The 24,958-nt window shown below is 44.3% G+C and overlaps 1 protein-coding gene across 3 annotated transcripts; it reads right to left on the bottom strand.

Moving 5' to 3' along the window:
• Positions 1-2,012: 2,012 nt before the first annotated feature.
• HORMAD2 (HORMA domain containing 2) lies at positions 2,013-24,734 on the bottom strand. 3 transcript variants are annotated; one of them, XM_072351232.1, is made up of 13 exons: positions 24,239-24,275; positions 23,977-24,067; positions 23,088-23,232; positions 21,350-21,413; positions 20,322-20,358; positions 18,986-19,006; positions 18,236-18,262; positions 16,779-16,846; positions 14,148-14,299; positions 13,327-13,580; positions 12,441-12,546; positions 11,326-11,390; positions 2,013-2,268 (listed from the first exon to the last, which is right to left on the bottom strand). In XM_072351232.1, exons 2-13 carry the CDS (start codon positions 24,025-24,027, stop codon positions 2,164-2,166), a joined length of 1,095 nt encoding a protein of 364 aa, XP_072207333.1. In that variant the 5' UTR covers positions 24,028-24,067; positions 24,239-24,275; the 3' UTR covers positions 2,013-2,163. The 3 variants fall into 3 exon arrangements, with proteins under 3 accessions (XP_072207333.1, XP_072207332.1, XP_072207331.1); XM_072351231.1 differs by lacking the exons at positions 2,013-2,268; positions 24,239-24,275 and adding exons at positions 8,809-8,931; positions 24,722-24,734; XM_072351230.1 differs by lacking the exon at positions 2,013-2,268 and adding an exon at positions 8,809-8,931.
• Between the last annotated feature and the right edge of the window lie 224 nt (positions 24,735-24,958).

The following is a 24,958-nucleotide window of genomic DNA, read 5'->3' as shown; positions in this document are numbered from 1 at the left end:
GAAAGACTTTTCTTAGAATCTGGTGGTAACCACAAGCTTGTGGGAAAGAAAAATCAGACGCTTACTGTGGCAGTTCATCACAAGTTACTTTATTTCTAACCAAGCCTGAAATGAAAACGACTAGAAGTCATTACCGTAAAATAGCTGATTACAAGGCAGGGTGTACTGAGACAGTGAGCCTCTGGCCATGGCTACAAGCAGGGCAGCACACTCGACTAAGCAGTGGATTTACTTGTGGTGTCTGTGCGCTCACTCTCGCTGTGTGGTAACATGAGACAGCCTCCTTCACTTTCATTGTGGGACAGGACACTTGCATTCTCTGGTGTGCACAAGGCAGGCTGACAGGCTTCCCTCTAGTAGCCATGACCACAGGCTTGTTTGTCTTTCTCCTGTACGCACAATACAACAACAAAACGAGGCTTTGGGGGCAGGCAGGAGCCAGCAGGCTGAAGAAACACAGAACCACAACCTCCAGGAGCACCAGGGCACAGCTTTCAGGTCAAGGCAGGTCCTGAGCCATAGCCGAGCTCAAAGAACGCAGGCCTCCCATGGATGTGCAGGCGTGAGTGTAAATATCATTACAAAATCTGGGCAGAAGGAAGCTTTCTGGTTTGCTCTGGCATGTGAACAAACTGGCTTATTAGGCCACAGGTGCAAATGTGGGGACGTGGGACTGAAAGTGAGGATAAAATGGAGAACTCTCATGTTCTACAAGTTTTGTGAAACAGGCATCAGGCCACGAAACCTGCCAGACGCTGCTGAGGGGCTGCCAGCAGTCTGTCTGCCCAGGGAAGGACAGGGGTGGCTTTAGAATCAGGATTGCAGCGCTTTATTCAGCCACCTGGAGGAGGTCAGTTGAACATTTAGGGGTGTTCACCCACCCAGTCAGTCAGCTCCTTCAGGTGCCTGGCCTGAGAAGCCTGCATCTGCCTTCATGTACCTGACAACAATCCTTTCTCCTTTCTGTGGAGCTGACATACGCCACAAAAGGAATACCCTATACCCCAACCCACCGCTGCCCTTCAAGCCCCATCCTGAAATACCTCTGCTGAGTATCAGAAATGCCAGGACTGATGCTACATTACCAAGGGCACTACTCTGTTGCATTCTAGTGCTTTTTTATTTCTCCCTCCCTGTAAGATCAGCACTGTGTTGGGAAGTGTTCTAAATTCCCTTCTTCGGTGTTTCAAATTTCATTATCTCTTTTCTTATGTATAAAGTAACGCAGGGTTTGTTCTCTGGATATCTTTTTAAAAATGCTTAAGACTAATTCAGATCATTTTGCTCCACTCCAATAATAACCATTAGGCTTTCGCACCTCTCCAGTAATAACTTGGCAGAGCCGGGCAATCTATATGCCAGAAAACACAGCACCTTCATTCCAAAGGACACAGAAATTCTTTCTTTTACTGCTGCTGTTCTCTTTACCTATATTTACCATCAAGAGGTACCTTTATAAAAGTTAGGTCTGAAACACGATGTATTTCAACACAAGCTGTATTGGGTAACTACACCTCTTGGTACGAAGTGGATTGCTGCTTCAGAAGTAAGTTGATATTATAGCCATAGCAACGCTACTTGCAGAGTCAGAAGAAAAAAACAAAACCATTCAGCAGCAACAGCAGAAAATGTGCATAGATTACTTTATCTCTGCATTCAATACAGATAAAAAGCCTTCTCTGAAAAAAAAAAATAAAATAAAATCTACACTCCGGAAAGTGTAGATAGAATGAAGCACAATCTAATGAATCATGAAACTTGTTTGTTGCCATTGATATCTCAGAGAGTTCATCCTGAAACACTGCTGTTGATATTGATAATATATTGGCAAAGGACGGCCCAGCCAGAGAGGAGCAAATTTAGCCTGTGGGTTGTGTGTGTGGTGGTTAGGAGGGAGACAAGCAGAAAGAAGCACACGGACGCTGTCCCCATGGGATCATCAATCCTCAACTTTAAAACATGAAACAAGTGCTGCTGGCTTCCAGTCATGACAGCTGTGGTGCCTACTGCCTCTCTGCAATCTGAACTTTGTACAAGACAAAGTATGCAGAAATACATGTGGTATGTGGAGAGTTAAATATGAGGAGAAAATTAAGGTCTTTACCAGTCAGATGACAACACAAACTCACACCTTCTAAAATGCATTGTGTGGCAGAACAAATATCATTTCCTGCCTTCCAGAAGCAGCTTCTCTGGTTCACTGACCTTCCTTTTCTTCTTGGGTCCTATTACCTCTTCCTGGCTAAACGCAAGGTTCAGGCGGCTTATCTGTAAGAACCATCAGAAGCAGTGATCATTCTCACGGTACAGGCTCCTGCTAGACAAGTCATGAAACACAAGTTCCAAATCTACAACATGTTTTCCTGGATCCTCTTGGGTTTATTCAGCATGATCTTGTTCTCCAGTAAAAGCCATTAGGCAAGGAATCAAAAACTGGAACACTCACTGGAGCTGAGATGCTAAGGTTTGTGAAAGCAACAGGTTCAGCCCCACAGCCTAAAGACAATAAAAGGAGCAAGGAGATCTTTGAGAAATACAATAGCTCATAGGGCAGAAGCCTTCTTCACCAACATGGGATAATAATAGAATCAGAGAATGACAGAATGGTTTGTGTTGGAAGGGATCCCAAAGATCACTGAGTTCCAAGCCCCTTGTCACAGGCAGGGTCACCAACCCTCAGATCTGGCACTAGACCAGGCTGTGCAGGGCCCCATCCAACCTGGTCTTCAACACCTCCGAGGGATCCACAGCCTCCCTGGGCATCCTGTGCCAGCACCTCACCACTCTATCTGTGAAGAACTTCCCCCTGACATCCAACCTAAACCTTCCATCTTTCCTTCAGCTTAAAACTTTTGCCCCTTGCCCTATCACTACCTACCCTTGTAAGAAGTGCATTCCCCTCCTGTTCATAATCCCACTGAAGAGAGGCACATGGGTCACATTTGCAATGACTGGAAATGGCCTTTTGGGATGAGACATACAGTACCTCTATCACCACAGAATTTCAGTGTGAGCTGATCAGTTTCTGAGTCTAAAGACTATTTGTGAGTTTGTGAAACACAACTAAGCAAAGCAATCTCTGTTTCAGGGGGCACAACTTCCCCCTAGGAAGACACAAGCCCCCCTCAAAAACATCCAGAGGCCTACAGAGCAAAAGGTTAAAAAGCACTAAATAATATATATGCTAGAATACAAGTGGATGAATGGTACAGGCAATTCAGACAGATCGCAGACAGATGAACGTCCAAAACGACAGCTGAAGTGTTGGCTGTGCCATGTAAATAACAAACTCACTTATTCTTGTTATCACAGGACATATTTGCATCTCTATAATAATAATAACACGGAGCTGCAGAGAGCAGCATGTGTTGCTGCCCACCCAGAAGGGACAAAGCACAGAGTCTGGCAATGTGACCTATCTTGCTCCCACTGGAACTGAACTGAAGGGACACACCATAGCACAGTCTTCAGCTTTGCCTCCAAAAGAAAACTCATCTGGGTGAAAGTAAGGTGAATGGAGAGGGAAAATAGCACTAAACGAGCTGCTAATTCAAAATACCAGCAGCTCATTCTGGTTTCACTAAAAATCAGGAGGAACTCTGTGCCTGAAGCAGGATAAGCACAAGGAGTTAATACAGAGCTATTCCAGAACACATCCTGGAGAGAAGCACAAGGTCTCCAGATTACAAAATGTGGTCATTACAGAATTCCCCACCCACGTCATCAAGGCTCTCTTTCTATCTGACCTTGGTATGAGGCTTTGGTAATCTCTACGTAGCAATGGTCTTCCTAATGTGTGAAATAACTCTGATTGTGGATTAGCAGTAAAACCACCTCAGTTTCCCTCTCTATCATGTTTCAAATTGTTTTTCTTCCCCTCTTTCCTCCTCTTCATTATGAGCAACACGATGTTGGCTAATGCAGAAAGTACAACTTCCTTTCCGTGCAAACAGAAAAAAACAGACCCTGCCAAAGTGGGAGAGACAGGTTTTCCTTCAGTCTGACAAAACTTCAGTGCTGTCCATGGAGTATTTGCTTGAGGAACCAGAGATGAGTGGATCTCTATGTTACAGCTCCCGACCTGATATCCAGCTGCTCAAACTGGCATTTCAGGCAGTTATTTACTTTCCTTTCCCTGGCATCATTTTAACCTGTCTGCTTCGGGTTTTGAAGCACAGGGCGCTGAGGGTGGAAACATTGCATCCAGACACTGCACTGCTAACACAGCTGCAGGTCTTGTACCCTGTCCTGCTGGCTGCACAACAAAGTATAGCAATGATCCCATCTCCAGGCCCCTGGTCACCTGAGTTAGGGAGCCCTCCTTCTGTTTTAGCCCAAACCACACAGACAGCACATCACCTACAGCTGGTGCTTTCATTCCCTATAAGACAGCAACTTGGAGGTTCACCCCTTTCTTATTCCCCTGTATGGATGGGATGCTTTTGAGGCAGGAGAGGCAGCCACAACTCAATCTGTGTGCATGCCTTTCTTCCCTTTACCACAGGCAGAACTGCCATTTAACAGGAACCTGGAGATTAGGAGTAAAAACATCTATGCAAGTCATCATGTTCTGCAGACACGCACTATTCATCTCCTGAATGAACAAGATGTCAAACGTGTGAGGTATTTCACCAAAGCCAACATGTCCTGTCCTGCTCCTGCCCTGCTACAAGTTCACGTATGAGCTCAGAGGCAGGATCAGACCCCGAGCCCAACTTCCAGGTTCCTACCCTAACCAAACACTTGGGCTTCTTCCCCAGCAATGTGCTCTAGATGGGATTAAGTCAGATCCTACGTGTGTTTATTTGACTTTAACCAGAAAGTAAACCTCTTAAACGGCGCGGTAAAAAGCAGGAAATCCCTCCCATTGACTAAACATACAATCAAAGCCTCCAAAAGTTGATTAATTCTAATTTTTCCCATAACCTGAGACTTCGAACAACCCATAGGAGAGCTCAGGCTGTACCAACGTTGCTTGTCTGTCTTACACAACCACTGCAGGGCCTCGGCTCCCCTCAGGTATGGAGCCAGGTGCCACAAGGCCCTCCTATGGACAGTGCTGATGGGGATACAAAGACAGGAGCAGAGCTGTGACCTCCTGACTGTCAGCCCGAGTCACAGCTCTGGTCTAGCTCATAGCACGACGACGCAACGTGTTTGAACCTCCTGTGTTTTACAGTACTGGGCTATGTGTAAAACGGTCATATTTTGCCACAGATTTTTTCTGTTCAATTACAGCTAACTTGTGAATCATGCGAGTGTTACTAATTTCTGGCATAAAACTAACGGGACAGCTGCGCATTGTCTGGAGAAGATATCAGGCTAAAAATAGATCAGACTTCAGATTAAAGCCTTCCCAAGGCAGACTGGTGGATGGAGCACAGTGAGCAGACTATGGTTACACTCCTATTCTTAGATAGACAAAATCAGTTTCATGCTCTGCAATTTTCAGTCCCCAGCGTCCCCACGTATCCCGGCCAACAATCCCCAACATAAATTGATGCAAATTTACAGCACTTCTGGCATGTTTTCCTTCCGAAGGCATCCTATGTAGAAAAGCTAGAATAGCATAGGAGCAATCAGCTGTGTCCCTGCTTTGTGCCTGGCCTGCCCCATGCTGAGGTTTGGCACTTTGTAAATTTTATGTCCTCAGAAGAGTTCTCTTTGTCAGGACACGGAGTGTTCAATGCGGTACGTTGTAACTATCCTAACAAATTCAGAAGCACATGAATGTCAAAGGCAACCCGGTTCCATCAAGCAAGCCAGAAGAATAAGGACTGAGATACAAGACTTAGCTGGTGAAACAAGGCAAAACAATCATCTGCTGCCAGGGCAGCGAGTACATCTAGCAGGGTACATCTCTAGATCAACATTAGGAAACTCTTATCAGAGGGGGCCAATGCCTAATGTCTTGTGATTTTGGCTGCAGATAACGGGACTTGGATAACAGCAAACACCGCCACTTTCAAAAACCAAGCCTTTAAATGCAGCCCCCAAAATAGGAGGCATGGCAGGTGACAGACATCTCTCTCAGAGTGAAGGCAGGTGGCTGCTCCAAGCACAGCAAAACTGAGGTTCACAAGGCACGTAGTGGTGTGCAGCAAAGAGATGAAAGGAAATAAACACAAACCAAAACGCAGCAAATTCCATTTAAACATAAGGAAGAGCTTTTCTTTGCTATGTTCAGAGGGTTGGTGGAGCCTTGGAGTCACAATACCTTGGAGGTATTCAAAATGTGACTGGACAAGGTGCTGACCCTGCCCTGGGCATGTAGGATGCTCTATGTGGTCTCCAGGTGTTCTGACCTCTGCCATTCTGCGACGGCGGCACAAAGGTTAAAGCTCGGCGCAGGGCTCAGTGCTGACTGAGCTCCTATCAGTATCCAGAAAAGCCAATGCACTGACATCAGTACAACTAATCCTGATTTTCATCTGTAAGAAGTAGGGGAGAATCGCGCTGGTAAGCATGAAAGCCAAATTACGCAGGTGGAAGAATGAAAGACGCTCACTGTGATGCATCTATGGAAACTTGCCACATTTCTGTCCCCAGGAAACCATGCCAAGACATCACTGATTACCACTGGTCCTCTTCCTTTTCCATAGTTCACTGTTAAAATCTCTGCCATCCAACGCAATTTCCTTTTTGCAGACAAAGTCCCACAGGCCTGCGCTGTGTCTCACATATCTCATTGCGTTTAAAGGACTATGAGCGGATCTTTCTAGACTATGACAACAAAATACCTGATAGAAAAAAATCAAAAAGTACTAGCCTGTCTCCACATAGCCTCCACCAGGACACTCAATTGGCCTGTAAGCTTCTGCACTGGGAGACTTCCCCTTGTGAGGTTTACAGCACTGTAATCCAGGAGGTGAAAAGCAAAGACGCTCACCCTGCCTATGAGGCCATCATGCAGCTTAGCCCCTCATGGGATGTCAGACCTATCCAACCTCACTTTGTGCAGATTTCTCTAGTGGTCTGTCTGGTTGTTAGCATGTACATTATGAACACGTGTAAAGGCAATAGAGGCTCCTTGTCTTCCTCTGGATGTTCCTGGCATAGATGAAAGGGAATCTGAGGGCACATGAGTTAAGTCCTCCCCCACCTCTGGGGCAGTGAGCATCACCTCTAAAGGAAGAGACCACTAGGAAGCTGTTTCATACGCACTAGTCAGGAACAACTCACGCAAGGGATGAACAGCCTCAGATCCAGCTAAAGGTCGGATGTGAACGCAGAGAAGCCAGGAATTTGCTGACCTCCCCGTCTCACTCCTCCCAGAATGGCCTGAGCTAACAGGAAGGAGAGAGGCTAGCTCATCTCTGAATCTTTCTCTTCATTGTTTGGGTCTGTGTAGCCTCAGCTGGTTTGGAGGAGAAAATGTTCTGGGAACTTCTCATCAGATACAGTTCGCTTGATAGACAGCTAGAGATAAACCTTTCTTTTTTTTCTTTGCTGCAAAAGTTCAAGATAATGACATTGCCACAGAAAAATGCTTTCCTATTGCTCGGCAAATGGCAGACTTCACCCTTAAACTGCTTTCTGTCATGGCAATTGTAAAAGTGGCCTGCCTGGGAAAAATCAAAGGTCTCGATCTTCAAGTTGTTATTCTGCAACTGGATCCCTTGTGCTGACCTTCACTTTCAGACAGAAGTCACATGCAACTCTGAAACTCAGCAAAGGCACAGGGATCTCTAGCAGGATTACCATGGCTCTGGGCACCAAGAGGATGCTACCTCTCTCAGGGAGTAAAAGGATCTCACCAGGTACCCAAGACTTCACCATGGCGAGTAGCAGTTGGCCAGACAAACCACTGTCCACAGTCTAAATCGGCACTCTTTCATTTAGGCAAACGAATCTCTCTGACTTTCAGCCAGCTCCAGTTAAGAGGGCTGTGCCACACAGCCAGGCACTGACCTGCAGTGCAGAGCCCCTGAACTACCAATGATTCAAATAGCTGTGAACCAAACAAGGCCAATCCTCAGCACACTTACTGGTGTCCCACAGCAGCCTGGTAGCACAAATGCAGCCAGCCCAGCAGCATAAGCACTGTCTGGCCCTGGATAGTGAAGCCAAAAAACCACATGATGCAGCCACACCACTTCCAGCTCTGGCACGGGCTCAGTCTGGGACGACTCGGAGCTCTGCACAACTGCTGCACTGTGCAATGAGACTGTGCTTTAAGGACCACCCCAGAACTTCAGCCCACAGCTTGCTGATGGGAGATAACGCCTGCAGAAGCATCCACATGGTCAGCTTTTATTCATCTTCTGGAACTATTTCATCCCAAACTCATTCCACTGTAACACGCTTGCTTACATGAAGACAAAGCTGACAAAAATCAACTCATAGAAGACCATTAAAGGATTCACAAGAGGGTAAAGGACTGTGCTGAAGTCTTCAAAAAGTTATCTCACATTCAGTGCAGGACCCCTTTTCCATCAGCAGACTTCTACAAAATAAATCAATGGGCAGCAATTCCCTATTTTACGCAGCTCTTCAGATCACAACTGCTAGAACGCCAGTGGAAACTAGGAAGACACATAAAGATAGCACACTGGGACAAATCTGTGGCTGATGCAATCAGAAAAACTCTCCTCAAATCAGCAGAGGTAGGCTAATTTACATGCTGGTGTCTAACTCTGGATGATTAAGTACAGAGATGCTTTGCTGGGAAAGGGCAATCTCTCATTTGATCCTAAGTATCATCAATCATTAGATTGCAGATAACAACCAAGTTGAGTACATGTAAATTCTTCTCCAATCTGAAAAGCCCTCTGTCAGAGACTCTTCGTGGCCATTATTAAACAGCAGTTATAGTTCTAGCAGGACAGAAATAGTTCTTTCCCTTTTGGCAGATCTGCAGCCTTTGCTTCTCCCATGCCGTACAGATAAAAATAAGCCTTTAATGCTTCCATTCCTGGTTTTCCTGAAGAGCTGTAGGTCAGGAAAATAATGAACAATCGACTGGGTTCCAACAGCATAGTTCTGGGTTTTTTATATAATTGAGAAATAGAAGGAATAAAGCAGTCCACCCAGAGAAAGAGCAGCAACGGGGCTGTCCAAATTCCCCAAAGTGCCTCATGACTGCATGGGATTTTTTAATACATCACTTTCTAAGTATCAAATCCTTGCACAGACACCAACATCTGGAATACATGGGAATGCTCCCATTGGTTTTGATAACCTCAGCCTCAACGTGTAACGGTGCAGTTGAGCACTGACAGCCCAGCCCCTGGGCTGAGCCACGCACACACTGAGCACCAGCAGGGTGAGGTCCCCCCCCAGCCCGCCTCGCCCTGACCAACCAGCCATGCCCGCTCCCCCATGGTAGCACTGGTATGTGAGCAATTTTTATGAGAGCTAGTTCAAGGTGCTCTTTGGGTGGAAACCTAACACTTGTCGTGCACTAGCAGTGCAATCCTCATGGCTTATGTCTGCCAAAAAAAAAAAGGGAGAGCTGCACGGACCCAGCCAGGTGGTTCCCAAGCCCTGCACACCCCAAGCTGACCGACCCCTGAGACCCAGGGCAAAGCAGCTCTCCTGGGAGACCGCACAGCTCCTCAAATCACAGAGCTCCTCCAAGCACACCTGACAGCTGGAAAACGTTCACTTCACCCTACTGCAGGCCGGATAGCAACAAGATGTTTACATTCACACCCCAACAGGACTCCTTCTGCCATCTTACCTGCGTTTGACCTTGTTAGATAATACCTAACTCTGATTTCCCTAGCTTGTCCTCATTTTTTAAGACAAACTTCACTCAATAGTTTGGCTTCCTGATACAAGTGGAATACACAATGCACATTTGTTTCACCCACTTCCCTCAGAAAAGAAGGGAAAGTCCCTTTCACATGGAAAATAGCATCAAGTTTTTATCAGTGCTGGCTTTACCGTGATGATCTGAACTTCCTAAACAGCAACTTGATTTTATTTCTCCCTAAAGTGACTGAAATATTAGCCATATTCTAAGCAACGATGTCTAAAAATAATATCATCAAAGAATAATTCCAAAACTGTCTGCCCAGCAGAATTTAACAGGCAGAGGGCTTGTGATTCTTCTTCTTGAGTCTTTGGAAGCATAAAGTGGATAAAATGACTCCTCCACTTTTCAGTAACCAGTACTGTTTCCACCACCCTCAGAAACTCTCACTATTGCTACTGTATTCTAAGGGAATTCACATGCTGCAGGAGAGAGGTGTCTGCTGCTCTGACTTAGAATCGTGACAGACCCGAAAGAATGCAAGAGCATGAATCAGAGGGACAACCATGAGTTACAAACAAGAAAGGCTCCTGTTTTCTCAGAGATGACAGAATAAACAATGATCAGAAGGAAACTGGAGGATGTGACAAAAAAAAGAAATGTGGTTAAAGTTTGAAAAATACCAGCCTAGACACAGAAGTTCATTTCTAAGATCCAGAGTCAATGCAAATACTTCAGAGATGCCTTTTGAATGACACGTTAAGTAGCCGTCTCCAGTTGCTGTCTGGGTTAGGCTTTTCAACAGAAGCAGGGAAAATTTTACTAGCAATTTCCTACTCTCGTTTGCTTAACCTGTGAAGATTCAGTTTCTGAACATTCAAGCTCACAGCATCTTCAACTAATTTGAATGGGAGGAGGATCAACTGGCAAGTCTGGCGGTACTCAGAGACCTGCCCTGTCACTGAAAAGGGCTCTGCACAAGGTCATGAATTCGAGCTCTCATTTTGGCTCAGGGTTTGACCTGAACAGTCTCGGGATGGAATTAACTTTATGTAACTTTATGTATCACGTCTGGTCCACCCTACTTCTTTGCTATGCCTCAATAACCCCTGAAAAAGAGATCAGCACCTCCAGGGGGTAAGTCTTCCTACCACAGAGAGGTAGGCAAAAAGGGATAGGACTCAGAAGTATCTGTGACTCACATGTGAAGATAGACCGGCAGCAGGAAAGGAGAGGTAAAGATTTGCTTAGGCAACAGACAAATACAGCCTTCAAATCTAACACAGGGTGGTGATTTCAGAACCCTAATCTAAAAGCACACATGGGTAAAGAAACCTGTCTGTGACATTCAGTCTGCATGTGTAATTCATGAGTGTCAACTCCTGGAACAGAACAAAAACTCTTGTAGTGGATGTATGAAATAAGGTGACCACAGAAAGCTTGTTCATAAATGCTTCCAGTTCATGCTTATACCCCTATGCTATAACACCTTGTAGCCACTGCAGACCTGATACCGTACAACAAGTTCACAAGTTATTAGAAACTTGTGCTATCCTAGGTGACGTAATATTGCATGGCAATCAATTCACACTGCCTGCCATATAGTAAAGTCACTGAAATTTGCTCACCTGCTGAGATGCCTGTGTGGAAGGCCGCCTGCCCATCTCTTTTATTTCCACCTTTTCCTTTCCACCTACAATGCAAACATACCAAGATTAGGTCTCAGGTTTAAAGCTCCATATTTACCCGAAACATACACAAAAGCACAACTAAACCACTGTAGTGCAGTTCTGTGCCTGATGTGAAGGCCTTATACTCAGGCAATGCACCAGAGATTTCAGACTAGTGTCATCTGAATATACAACATTAACCTGCAACAGCTTTTGTCCATGAAGTTAGCACTTCATTTTTTAACCTGGGTTCCTAAGAAAACAAGGCTTATGTCAGTATATATAATCTATGTAAGTGGTTGTGTTGGACAGGAGCTTGTCCTCTGATTAATAACTCTTGTCCTTATTAGACAGCTTCCATAAAATTTGATCGTGGGGTCCTAAACTGCCTCAGAGCTTCATGAAAGCAATTAGATGAAGCAGAAAGATCTTGCTAATAGCCCCCTAGTGGAAAAGGTGGCAGTATGAGTTCACTCCTCATTAGTTATCAGAGAATCTGCAGGAGAAAGACTCAAAGAGGTGGCTTCATAGGCAGCCCAGCTTCTTTATTCCACTGCCTGAGGATCTCAGGAATGCTATTTACCATTTTGTCACTAGATGGTATTGTTCCACAGGCTATATTTGAGAGCCTCAAAGGTCAAACAGAGCATGGTACATCGCAAGCTAGGTTTACTGAAGTGACAGGAGGCTTCTTTTGTGTATGTTCACGCATGCTTTCACATAGGAAAGTTACTAGCAAAATCAAGCTGTAACAGTTAAAGCTAAAGGAAAAGAGCCTTGGTGAAATGTAGATAATGTAATGTGGTATTGATGAACTATGCATTTCCTCTGTATCTAAAAAAAAACTGCTGAGATAAAGAGGTGGAAAGATATTGACATAAAATTGAATGTTTCTGTTAACAAACCGAGCATACACAAGAGGCCTTTTATTACAGGTCACTCTGATCTCATACAAAATTAAATTGGTCTGACAAACTGTTCGTCCATTTCAAAATAGTTGAGAAAATATAAATATTATGCTAAGAGATTAGCTGTGAACACAGCCTCCTTCAGTTCTGAAACTGAGTCTCTACCTGTATCTTGAAGGCAAGAAGATGCTTCAGTTCTCAGGCCTGGATAGGTATAACTTCTGTCCTTTCTGTACTCATCTGACTCTGCTCTGACAGGGAGAGGGTTGTTCTGCAATGCAAATAATCCTATGAATTAATAGCATGACTTAAACATTATTCCCAGGAGGTAAATCTGCTGAGCTTATACTCAGCACTAAAAGAGATGAGATTTTCAAACCTCCTCAGCCTGCAGGCACTCCTACTGCCGAGCCCACAGGCCTTTCAGAAGAGAGATTTACTGAGAAAGGCAGAAAATTCTGGCCCAAACAGTTTCCTGTCTTCAGGCAGCAGTTATGCTAGGGCTTGTTCACTGGCACTTGCCACCTAAAATTAAATTGCCAAGTCTGATTTGCCGGTGCAGGCTGCCCCTCTTGTTATTTCGCCTTAACTTGGTGTCTAATGATTGCCTGCTAGAGATGCCCCCTACACTAAGCACCAAGGTGGCCAATAAATTGGGAACAATGCGCAACTTTGGGATGGTTAGAGGCAGTGGAAGGAATCCCACCTGACTACACAGCAGAACGTGGCTCAGATCTGGGAAAGAAACACCAAATGGAAATGCAAAAGTCTGCAGTTTTCTCCAGTTCTGCACGTGCGTGCTGTGGCTCTCTGTATAATCACTGCCCTCTTCTGGGAGAACATATTAGACTCAGTAAGCCAGTGGATGTGCTCAAATGAAATTCACATTATGCTTATGGATTTGCAGTCTCAGTGCTCAGTGCATTGCAGCAATGCTGCCCTACACAAGCTTGTTAAGCTAGGATCCTGAGGAAATGCTTTTTTTTTCCAGAGTGTTTTGCTATATGAACTCCATTCCTCCAGGGAAAACCGAACAGAGTTATTTCCATACCTTAGTGCTCCTCTCCTCTTCCTCTTCATCACAGTCTAGCCCTTGATGGGAGATCTCAGTAGGGCTATTCTTCTGGATCAGTTTGCTTTCAACTCTCCCCATTCTTTTGTTTTCAGTTGTTACTTTCACTTTCAAGGTGTGGAACCCAGTGGAGACTGACCCTACTTTCAAGTTGACAGGATCACCATCAAACAACAGGTCACCAGGTTTGTCATCTTTCTTAAAGCCAGGTGGTTGGTAATCGTCAGGAGTTACTACACAGAGAGAAAGAACCCGATACTGTCAGAGAAACAAAGTTCCATCTCTCTTTAACCTGCTCTGTAAAGGACAAGTATCTACCAGTCTCTAAAACCAATGCCAGCTACCAACAATGTGTTGGATGGTTATTTTTTGGAGGGAAGAAGAGAGATTTCAAAGGAAAAAATGAACGGAGCAAATGTTATCAGGTGGCTGAAAGAAACAGTCACTTCAGGATGCTGAGATACCATCAATGAGCACAACTTTCCGGATTACAACCCAGCATACAGGAGGTGCATGTTCCTTAAGAAACAAGCAAACAGTGAAGAAGGCTGTCCTTCCCACACTGCAAGGCTGCACTTCTTACAAGGATTTTCAGCCTGTTCGCAAAGCATCTGCCATCACTGTGTGTCTACAGGATTCACTATCTTTTATGCCATTTCTCACTGTATCAGCTAATAGACTCTACCATCTCACCGCCATTTCACCTTTCTAAGGCTTATCAGTTTCACAGGGTTTGTGATTATCACAGAAACTGATGGAAAGGGAAGCTCCCCTCGCAGCACAAGCAGCTATCCACCTACCATCATTGTAATAGAGGAGCTTCATGGTCAGGGTAATGTCATTGGGAAGTGGGCCAAGGTTTTGCATTAACAGGTACAGCTTACGGATCAGGAGGCTGCTGGCTTGTTTCATGTCCTCGCTGCACACTCCATTCACAAAGTTGGTTTTGTTGCTACAATGGAAAGCAGAATAACAGAGTTGTTTTCCTCAGTCATGAATATTCAAGATCCAATTACAAATACAGTGCACCCACTGACTCTTCTCAAAGCGCCAGTGAGAAAGCTACAATGCCTTTATGTAACTCCCAGATAAACAGGGAAGTGAAACAGACTCCAGGGATGGAGTGGCATCAGGAAAACAACAGCTCTAAATGAAGTGGTATGGCATTTGCATTTGAAAAGACTTTGTAGTTGGGGCAATGGACCTCCATTATACAAATATCGTGACTCACTTGTTCGAACATGATTAAAATGGATCAAAGGACCATAAAACAAGTGCCTTTCACCTAAGCAATTCCAGGAATGAGAGGAATGAGGTGAAAATCCCATATAAAGCTGATTCATCACCGTGGCTATTTTCAAGTCCATTTTGCAGATTGAAGAGCAGTGAATTCCATGTTCTCACTTCAGTTTCATGTAAGAAAAACTAGCTCAGAAGCAGATTTTTCCAAAGTGACTAAGGGGCATTCCTCTCACCTCCTTCACCCATCCAAATGTCAGCTGGCTAGTCTAAGCAAGCAGTCTAGACTGAGATAACCGTGTAACAGAAGTGGGATGAATTGCCCTCTGGAGGAGTTCGTTTCTCTTGACTACAGAGGTTGATGAGATGAGCAGCTTAGATCAGACTGCTAACTGTAGCCAGCTGAAGGCAAAGTGGATGAATCACCAAGAGGGTGAGGAATTACACTTCCTTAACATTCAACAGTAAAGGGCCTTAAAAGAAAAACAAAGGAGCTCCTCCACTATAAAACTGTATCTTTGGAAGACAACTGGCAGGTGGGTGACACCATAAATAGACTGCATGGCATCTAACAAAATCACCACAAATTGCTTCCAAAGTAACCAAACACAGTGGGGAGAACACCGGGGCTGAATATGACTGATAACATCAATGGAAGACACAGCTCTGGCAAGACGGATTTCCCCTTGCAGATGGAGCATTTCAGTATGAAAACTGAGTGGCTGTTGAATAGTTTGTATTCCCAAGGTTATGTAGGTTATGGTTTGGTAAGCTCCAAGCTGCCAACAACAACACTCTTGTGCTGACCATGCTGTATTATTAAATGGAATCTCGTGGGTTCTGAAATGTGTATCAGAAGTGAGAGGGCAAATGATGGCAACATCAAGGTGGAATAAAGAGAAACCAGGCCTTTTCTTCTACATCACTTTACAAGTCTTGGGATTAGCAGAGTAGAAATCACAGAGGGAAGAGTACATACAAAAAGTCTAGACTGCTAACCAGCCAAGTTCTGGTTCAGTATGAGAATAACACTAGATTTGATGCAAAAGGTAGGAACCAAGGAACTGAACCTCTCTAAAGGGCTGGGATCCATGGCCAGGAACTCCTCCAAAAAATCAACCTAGAATAAGGCAGAGCTCATCTAGGAGAATGTTTTCCTTTGCCACTCATATCCAAGGACACAGACACATTCCTTGGGCAGTGATTAGCTCTGGGTTGGCATGTGGCAATAAACCTTGCAGGTGCATAACAGTAGTTTTATCAACTGAAGGAGCTGACAGCAAAGATGACACAATACTTTGATCAATGCCAGAATGTCAGTTTACAAATGACTGCAGGTATGTACATGACCTGGAGATAGCAATGTCAGCCACTGGGGAAACAGAACAGAGCCACAGCTCAGGGAATCTGAGGCCACAATCTCTGAACCCTCAGCACAGTAGTGAGATTTTGAAGGAGCTGATATAAACAGAAAAGATAATATAAAGAGAAGCCACTTCTTGACCAGTACTGTGGACATCAATGGATGGACATCAATGGATGCTGCGTTCTGCTGGGCGACTAGCTAATTATTTTTCCTTGGTTTGGTCGCAGTTAATAGCCTTTGAGTATTAAGTTTAAACTAAACAGGATTTTGCCCTACTAAACACAGCTGTCAAATATCTAACAGCTTCCTGCCGCAAGTTCTGCAGCATCAACACAGGCATGATCAGAGAAAGACCTCCCAGGCCACCCTCCTAGACTACTCAAGCAGAACACATGCATGCAAATGCTGATAGATAAAAATACTGGGAGTGAGATCTTCATAAGAAGTATCAAACCTGGAACAGCTTCATATAAAAGCACAAGGCTCTCCTGTGAAACTGGAAGAACACTGCTACTAGTTGAGATGGCAGCAAGCTCAAGAAATGTGCTGGTTTCTCCAGTGCTACACTGACTTGGTGTGATTTCTGTAAGTTCCTTTTCATTCAGTTCTGGTGCACTTTAAGTGCCTCACTGTGCTACATAACAGCGTTCCTATTCATCAGCGTGGATGTTCGTATCCTGTGGAGTGACTGTCCTCAACTCTGATGATATTTACAGCTGCTGAGCGACTCAGACATGCTATCATCATAAAGGGCAGCTTCTTCCTCAGGCTTCAGGAACACCTGACTTTCACAGTGCAACTCTGAGAAATAAACCCAAACCATTACCTGATGATGTCCATCTCGGGCACCTCCTTTTTGTACTTGAACTTGAACTGATACAGTTCAGTGACTGTCTGGAGATTTAACAAGAGCATGAAAAGAAAAAATAACAAATGTAAAGACATGCACTGAACTTAGCAGGGTCCTCTCGTGACTTTATAAGAACACAGCATTAATTTAATGAGATGTTTACAGCTTAAACTCCATTTCTGCTTGCACGAGTGTTGGTAGGTTTCCTTAACAACCACAACTTACCTAGCACTGCAATAATCACAAAAAATTGCAAACTTCCTGCCTCCTCCTCCTATTTCCTCTGTGGGCCTGACTCCCCAGCCCTGTTCTCTAATGAGACACCAGGGCAAGCCAACCTCACAATGTACAATATGTCCTCCCCTACTAAAAGGAAAAATACCAGACTTCACGAGTGATGCAGCGTCACAGGGAAGCCTGGCCCAGAGTTCTGCACAGAGGCAAGAGCCTGCAGGACAGTTTCCACTAGAGATTCAAACTGTAATGGACAGGGAAAAGATCCTGAGTTTCACTGGTCTCAGAGTTCACTGAGAGATTAATAAGTATATATTTAGATGACATCCCATGTAAAAGAAAAAGATTTGCAAGAAGACAACCATTAGGAAGAACAAACTTCAACACAAGAGAAAGGACACGCTGCAGCCCAGTGTCATGTCTATCATTCACTTTTCTCAGAGGCAGTGAGGTTGACTGGGAGGAGTCAGGCTGAGCTCTGAACTCCAAGTCTTCCTCAGAAATCCCAGCACTTCCTCCCTCCCCAGACGCTGAGATGCAGCGCAGCAAACTGCAATGCTGCAGGCAGATTGTGCAGCCATTCCTCATGTATGCTCTGTGGAGAATGAATGGATGCAGAGCCGCACTTATAGACTGTACTGCCAAGTCTGCTGCCACAAGCTAGGTGTAGACAAAACAGCAGAGGTGGCAATTCAGTGGAGAACACAGAAAGGATAAGCACATACTCACACACACACTATGTAACACATACATCCCAGCTCCAAAGCTATTTGCAACTTCTGTCCTAAACCTCTTTGCATGGAAAAAAAAAAACAACAAAAACCCCCGAAAAAACCCAGATCTCTTTTCGCTGCTCCTTTTAGAAAGATAATAAAAGAAAAATAGAATAAAAGAAAGATTTTGAACTTCCCAGTTCTTCCCTCAGGGAAGAAAAACAAAATTGAGAACATGCCCATTAGTTGCCTGTTAACATCCCTGCCTGAGGCCCTAGATGGGCCCACAGCCTAGTGCCTGGTAGGAGTGTTTGATCACAATCCAGCTCACTGAGCTGTCATTCTTGAGTGAAGGCAGAAGAAGAGAAACCAGGTCACCAAGCAGCAGTGTCAGGGTTGAATTTAAGCCCACAAGTCTATTCTGAATAAAAATCTACTCACCCATGCCTTCAGTTGCCTCAAAGATTAATTAAGACTCTTTCTTACCTCCGGTTCCTCGGGATTGGTGTACATCTGTTGTAAAAAAGCACAGTGAGCACATTCTGCCCTTGGGTAACACGAACCAGTGAAAAACGACTATGAACAATGTTCTTTCCAAGTTACAGCAGAGATTGTGCTATCTGTAACATGGGATTGGAGAAAGGAATGGCTGAGACACGACCTTCCTCTATCAGCAGTCCATACTTAGCACTTCAAAGACAGGTAGAAGACTCACCTGTGTAATTCTAGAGGAATGAGGTTAATTCCCATTCCAATCCTCACAGGTAACTATTGATGCCTGAGATTTAAACGCTCAGATTATGCACACAATAGGTGTGTAGAATGGCTATTGCTGCTTTACAAAGAACCAGGGCAAAAGACTCCCAGGGCAGCTGCTAGTGTGTGGTTACCTCAGCATCAGATTATTAAAGCGAGAAAACACAGCAGCTTCCTTCTTCCAAGGATCAAGGCCAGAGTTTGCAGGAAGCAATGAGAGGCAGCCCAGGAAAGTGTTTCTTGGACTTTAAAGATTCATGTAAGGCCTGAGAGTCAGAAGTCTGACATAGAGAGAAAATGTTCCCACGCAGCCTAGGAAGTTCATATTTACCATATTTAAGAAAGATTATTGCTCTATTAAAAACCACATATATTTTGACTTCCCCTTATAAAAGGCATTTATGGTTTGACACAGAGTTGACTCCAAATCTCTGTCAAGCACAGCGGGAGAAGTAAAACGTCTTGCACTCATTTACTTACTGCTAGGACAGCAACATGGAGCTAAAGAGAGAGAGAACAAGAGAAAGCAGAACACAAAGTCAGTATTTATCCTTAATGGGTGAGGAAAAAATAAGCTATCAAAATCTAAGTGCCTACACACCAGTGAGGGAATAGGTACATCCAACAAACCGTGAGTCACCCATCTTTCTTTACGCAGACTCTTCAGAGCACAGCATCAGCAACACCTAGTGGCCGCTTTACTTGGCTTTTCATGCACTTCCCCAAGAAAGCAACGGCATGCTCAGACTTCCTTCCCCCTTGGGACTTTTGATAAACAAATCTTCAGAGCCTATGTCAACTTAAAACACTTTCACAATAGCACCCATCCCTACCGAAGAATAATATTTGTTCACTGATACAAGACACATCAAAGGTGTTTAATTTACGCTACAGCAAGGAACTCTATATGGGAAAAGACATGAAAGCAATCCTAGAGCAGCCATTAAATACCTGCTTTTCTCTTAATCTTTGTCAAATAATAACAAAATGATGCTTCTCATAAATAGCAGAGGGCTACGTACCGCCTAGAACTGTCAGCAAGCAAGAAACAGTTCACATTTTGCACTATTATATGCACAGTGCCAGCTGTACTGATTTTAAGAGCACACACAATCCGCAGTGCTGAAACTAACACAGCTTCATCTGATCTAGATGAGGGTTGATGAGCAGTGCTGACAGAGATGATAACTGGTTCTTTTTTCTGTACAAAGCATTTTGCTGTGTGTGTGAGAGAATCGGCAAGAGATGTGATTACTTACTGGCTGGTTTTGTTCTGAAACCAGATGAACACATTACTTAATGAATTATTTTATATATATGTGTGGGTATATATATATATACATATATATATAAAGGAATAAAATCTAAACCCAAGAGAAAGCTAGGAGGGTTAGAGAAGATAAGAAAAAGGGCAAAGGATTGAGGAAAACAGATGAAAGAAAGCAGAAGCATGAAAGAATCTTTCTCGAGAAAACAGGCATGGAGATCAGGAGCTGCAAGTTCTGACTGGCACTGTCTCTACTCAGACACTGGAGAGTGCAAATGTAGAACACAGAGCTAAGGGGAATCCCTTCCAGGCTGCAGTACTCATGCCATGTATAGGCAAGTCCAGAGAGCAGCAGTCAAGGTTTGGTTGGGCTCAAGGAATAAAATCCCAACTCTCAGGTCTGTGTTCTCTGGGCAGCCCTTCCCTTACTCCACAGCTGTAAACGTGTGTATGCGAGATCACAGCGACACAAAGGAGGAATGAAAAGGCAGTTTTGTCCATATTTTTGAAGAGAATAACAGTCCATTAAAAAAACAAGAAAGAACTTACATACTGCTTCTCCAAAGCATCGAAACAACCTTGAATCCTGCCAAGGAAAAATGCTTTAGTGCTAACTGGCAGTGTTTATCTCACAGTCTGTAAAAACACAACTCATCAGATACAGTTTAAAGTCCATCTTATTCTGGAATAAGACAGCACATCCAGAAACATTTTGGTCTTGTAAAGTCCTTTTCAGGTCAGTCATCAAAAAGATCCTGCCCAGCCTTCAAAAAGCATCTGTGTGTTGTTTATACATCCAGAGCCCATAACCCTAGAGCCCACTTTAGCCCTGACAGTGACAAGGACCTGAGGCCAAAGCTCAGAGCTCCATTTTGTTCCCCAGCTTGCTTTACAGTGGCCCTTTTCCCAATAACTGTGTACAGAACGTGGCTGAAACTTCAATCTGAACACAGCCTGACGTGTCTGGACTCATCAGTTTTTGCTATCTGATGTACACTGCTAAGGATGTTCTCAAAGCAGTAGGTATTACTTGAGGCAGCAATGGTCAGATGTTTACTTATTGATCCCTTGCAACTGCATATCTCCTTATCAGTTTGCTTGTTGGGAACAGGCTAATTCTGAAATGCATCCGAAATAATATACAAGACAACTGTAAGGTACCTAGACACACAATATCCAGGGAGGTAAAATGCTGTACTTGCTAAAAAAAACAACAAGCTACAAGCATCACTATAAAAGTGAAACTGGAAAGTATGAGACAACAGCAGAATCAATCTCATGATTTTCTTTACTCTCACTCCCTACCTACGCTGCCTGTGTGTGCTTTGGAGCCTGACCATGACCTCACCAAAGTCAACACTTCAACAGGCCATGAGTTCACATGATCTCTGTCAGCTAATTCTGTCTTGCTTACGCACAGGGCCAAGCACATACACTGCAGCAGAGTGAGCTGCACTGGCATATCCAACAGTGCTATTGGGCACAACATTTTCAAACTCAGGAAGAAGAAGAATGTGAGGAGTAGAGGTCTTGCTACTCAGCACAATCTTGTCTTAGTTTCACTGTTACTCACTTACCACTTGACTATCTGAAACGATCCCAGACAGCTTTTATCTTCTCGCAGAATTTTTAGACAGAGGTCTGCAAAACCAGATTTAGCACATAGTTACCATCCTTATCACAGCTATTGGGCAAACGCTGAAACCACCCCAGCTATCCTCCCTTTTTTGGATAAAACACTTTATCTGGAGGTTCTTCCTGAGCGGAAATGTTGGTTTTCCACTGAGTCCCAGGTGGGCTGACACAAGCTTATTGCTGCATTTTCAAATGTCAAAGACTTTCCTCAGATGATCTGTGTTCTGACAGAAGAAGTGCTAGAGTTACAGCTCAGTTCTGAAAAACCAACAACTTCCCTTCTCCACGCCGACCTACTCTGGCATTTCCAAACAACACCTTCACCTCTGCATTCAGACTTCACCAACATCAGTGTGAGAGAAACGGCTGTAGAATAAAACAGAATAAACCACTTCTGATAATTTTTTTCACGTAGTTCCTTCTGCCTGTTTTCAGGAATTCAGAATGGCAAGGAGAAACATATCCTGCAAGCGAAGTGAATTAGTAGCACCTTAGGAGTCAACTAAGGAGCCCTCAAAAGCACGACCAGGTCAGATGTTAACATTCTTGATCAAAAAAACATTTGAAAGACCTGATATTTGATCAGAAGGACTGGTGGCTATTCAGGGTTTCCTGTGCCTCCAACGAAGTCCATGAAGTGCATGTAACCATGCTTCAGGATAGCTATCAGCTTAAATGAAAACATGGAGACAGACTGCAATAAATGAAGACATCTCACATCCCACTAATACATCCCAACTGAACAAAAAAAAATGCTGATGAAGCAAAGCATCACCAACTGTTAGTATGGAGGAGGCTCAGGGGAGACTTTATTGCCCTCTACAACTCCCCAAAAGGAGGCCGTGGTAAGTTGAGCTCTGCCTCTTCTCCCAGGTAAGTAGTGACAGGACTAGAGAGAATGGCCTCAAGTTGTGCCAGGGAAGGTTCAGTTTGGATATTAGGAACAATTTCTTCTCCAAAAGTGTGGTCAGGCACTGGAACAGGCTGCCCAGGGAAGTGGCTGAGTCACCATCCTTGGAGATGTTCAAGAAATGTAGAGATGTGGTACTAAGGAACATGGTTTAGTGGGCAACACTGGTGGCAGGTGGACGGTTGGACTGGATGACCTTAGAGGTCTTTTCCAACCTTAACAATTCTATGCTTCTCATGATCCTACAAGTCTCACAGCAATATTTTTCTTCATTAAAGTTCTGACTGTGGTTCTCTTGTTAGTTCTGACCGATCACACGCGGTTATGTAAGCTAGTCAACTTTCACAGACAGAAAAAAGCAATTCTACTCTCTATCTAACAAAGCAAGCAGAAAATTTGAACCCCAGGGGCTCAAAAATCCAAAGGAAAACAACATATACCAATCTGAGCTAATTTTTAAACACTCAACAATTTCTAAGTCCAGCTCCTGAGCTGAGGCCTGACTCAGAGGGCTGGCAATAGCAAGGAACAATTATAAGGCAAAAGAAACATTAATAGCTATGAGTTGCTAGTAGCTCTAGGCCATCTTCTGTGCTCTCTATCTGATGCAGAAGCACTATCTGCATCAAGACTTGAGAAGGCCTGTTAGCTACCTTCCCAGCAAACTCAAGTCATACATACACGAGCAGCTGGAAGGTAATCTGTAAAGTAGGTAATTGCTAAAATATAGTGAGTATGAATAAGAATTCTGAACAAATTGCAACATTTACCATCCAAATAGCGAGTTCCATAAGAGCTCTCAGGGAACAGCCCTCTCAGGTATGTTATGCAGGAGACAGAGATGGCCAGAAGTCTTTTCACCAGTGCCACAGACTGCTGCTTAGTAGTGATTTTGTTGGGGAACAACAGGGATTCCTGAAAAAGAAGGCCAAGGATTACATTTAGAAATGAGTCTCAGCAGTTAGAAAGAAAGGGTAACTTTAAAAGATAATTTTAACATTTCCCTGGTCTTCGTATTACTCATAAGGTATTTCAAGGAGTTATTGACATGATTTATTCAGATGCAGACCGCAAGGGTCATTATTTCCTCTCTGATATGGCTGAACATTCCCACCCCCTCCACTGCCTCTATGTACCCCTTAGGAACAAAAATGTGTATCGTTTTCTGCCAGCTCTGCTCTGCAGTTATTTGTGGAGTCAAGCAAGTGCGTGCACTGCTGAGGTGTTCACTTCCTTACCAAAGTTCACTGCCTGCCACAGCTTTTTGTGAGCTCTGACAGCAGACCAAGCCTGTCAGCACTGGAGGCAGACCTAATTTTCAGAGCGATTTCAACATGGAAACATAAACAGTACTTGTAAGATTGGAGCTAATGTAAATACTAAACACTGCATGATTTAAACAGGAAAAATCCCAGTGGAAAGAACACTAAATTTAGTCCCCCTGTTAGGTCATTGCCTTACTTCCTGCTAATGAAGTTCTGTGCACACCTAATGAGCCTTTACTTATTTAGCCAAATATGTCAAAACTCCATGCTTCCTGGACTCATTAAATTGGAAATACCCGCTTTTTAATTCAACTAAGAACAACACAAAGCCTTCCCAGCTCAAAAGGCACAGACACACCAGGCTCAAAACTGAGAGGCATTTCAAGGTTTTTACCTTAGAGGACTTATTCTTCTGCCTGCTCATTAAAAGCTGACAGGTGGCCATCAGGTATTTCAAAGATCTGTCTTCCACTTGCAGTCAAAACCTGAAAAAAAGCCACCAGCCATGAGACACCTGGAAAATACACGACCATTGCTCTTCTCATCTTAAAGAAACACATTCCTCAGGCTTATTTGGATCTCAGAGCTAACTGCAAAGCAAAATGTGGATACTCTATGGCTATAGGACTGCAGAAAGGCCCTACACCCACCCCCACCTGCTGGCTGCCATTAGGCCTCACACCGCACTTGCACCCAGCTCAGCCCTGCACCGAGGCACCAGGCCAGCTTACAGCCATAAAACCCTATTCAACACCTGTGTGCCAGCAAGGTTTTAAGTATTTACGCGTTCAATAGTTTAGGATTCTTTTTTTTTTTTTTTTTTTAACACCATGTTTCACTCAGTGCTCTCCGGCCAGCTCTGGAATGCAATTCAAGCAGATAAATGTCTGCTTGCGTGTTACATAACACCAATTTCAGAGAGCAGGAGAGAGAACGCAGCGTGTTTTCTACAATGCAGCCTGTTTATAATCGATTTATACACAGTGGAAAAGCCACCTAGGCCGCACCCTGCGCTTTTGGGCCTCAGAACAGCCGGGCCGCAGCCCGACGGCGTGGAGCAGAACCGCAGCACGAAGCGCGGGCTCCCCTCAGCGCGGCGCCATCTTGGGGGCGGCCCTGCGCCGCGGCCCGGCCCCTACCTGCTGGGCTCGGTGCGAGCGGAGGGAGGGGAATTCACCGTTGATTTCAAACTAAAAGAGAAGAGTTTTAGACTGGATATAAGGAAAATGGTTTTTATGCTAAGGGCAGTGAGGCAGTGGTTGTCCAAAGAGGTGGTGGGTGCACCACTGGGGATGGAGCACCCACAGCTCTGTGGAGTCTGGGCCAGCGCCTCACTGCCCTCTGAGTGAAGTGTTTGTTCCTAACATCTCCACTGC

Source organism: Excalfactoria chinensis, chromosome 16 (assembly GCF_039878825.1).
Source record: "Excalfactoria chinensis isolate bCotChi1 chromosome 16, bCotChi1.hap2, whole genome shotgun sequence".
NCBI lineage: Eukaryota > Metazoa > Chordata > Aves > Galliformes > Phasianidae > Excalfactoria > Excalfactoria chinensis.
The sequence above is the reverse complement of the archived record's forward strand: the minus strand, read 5'-3'. Positions and strand labels throughout refer to the sequence as shown.

Excerpts from the sequence above, each read along its gene's own strand:
- HORMAD2 (XM_072351231.1), bottom strand. The coding sequence starts at position 24,027 with ATGGCCACCTGTCAGCTTTTAATGAGCAGGCAGAAGAATAAGTCCTCT. Across the intron at positions 20,359-21,349 it reads TCGTTTCAGATAGTCAAGTG|GATTCAAGGTTGTTTCGATG; the intron begins GTAAGTGAGTAA and ends TTTCCTTGGCAG. Across the intron at positions 13,581-14,147 it reads GCTCCTCTATTACAATGATG|TAACTCCTGACGATTACCAA; the intron begins GTAGGTGGATAG and ends CTCTCTGTGTAG.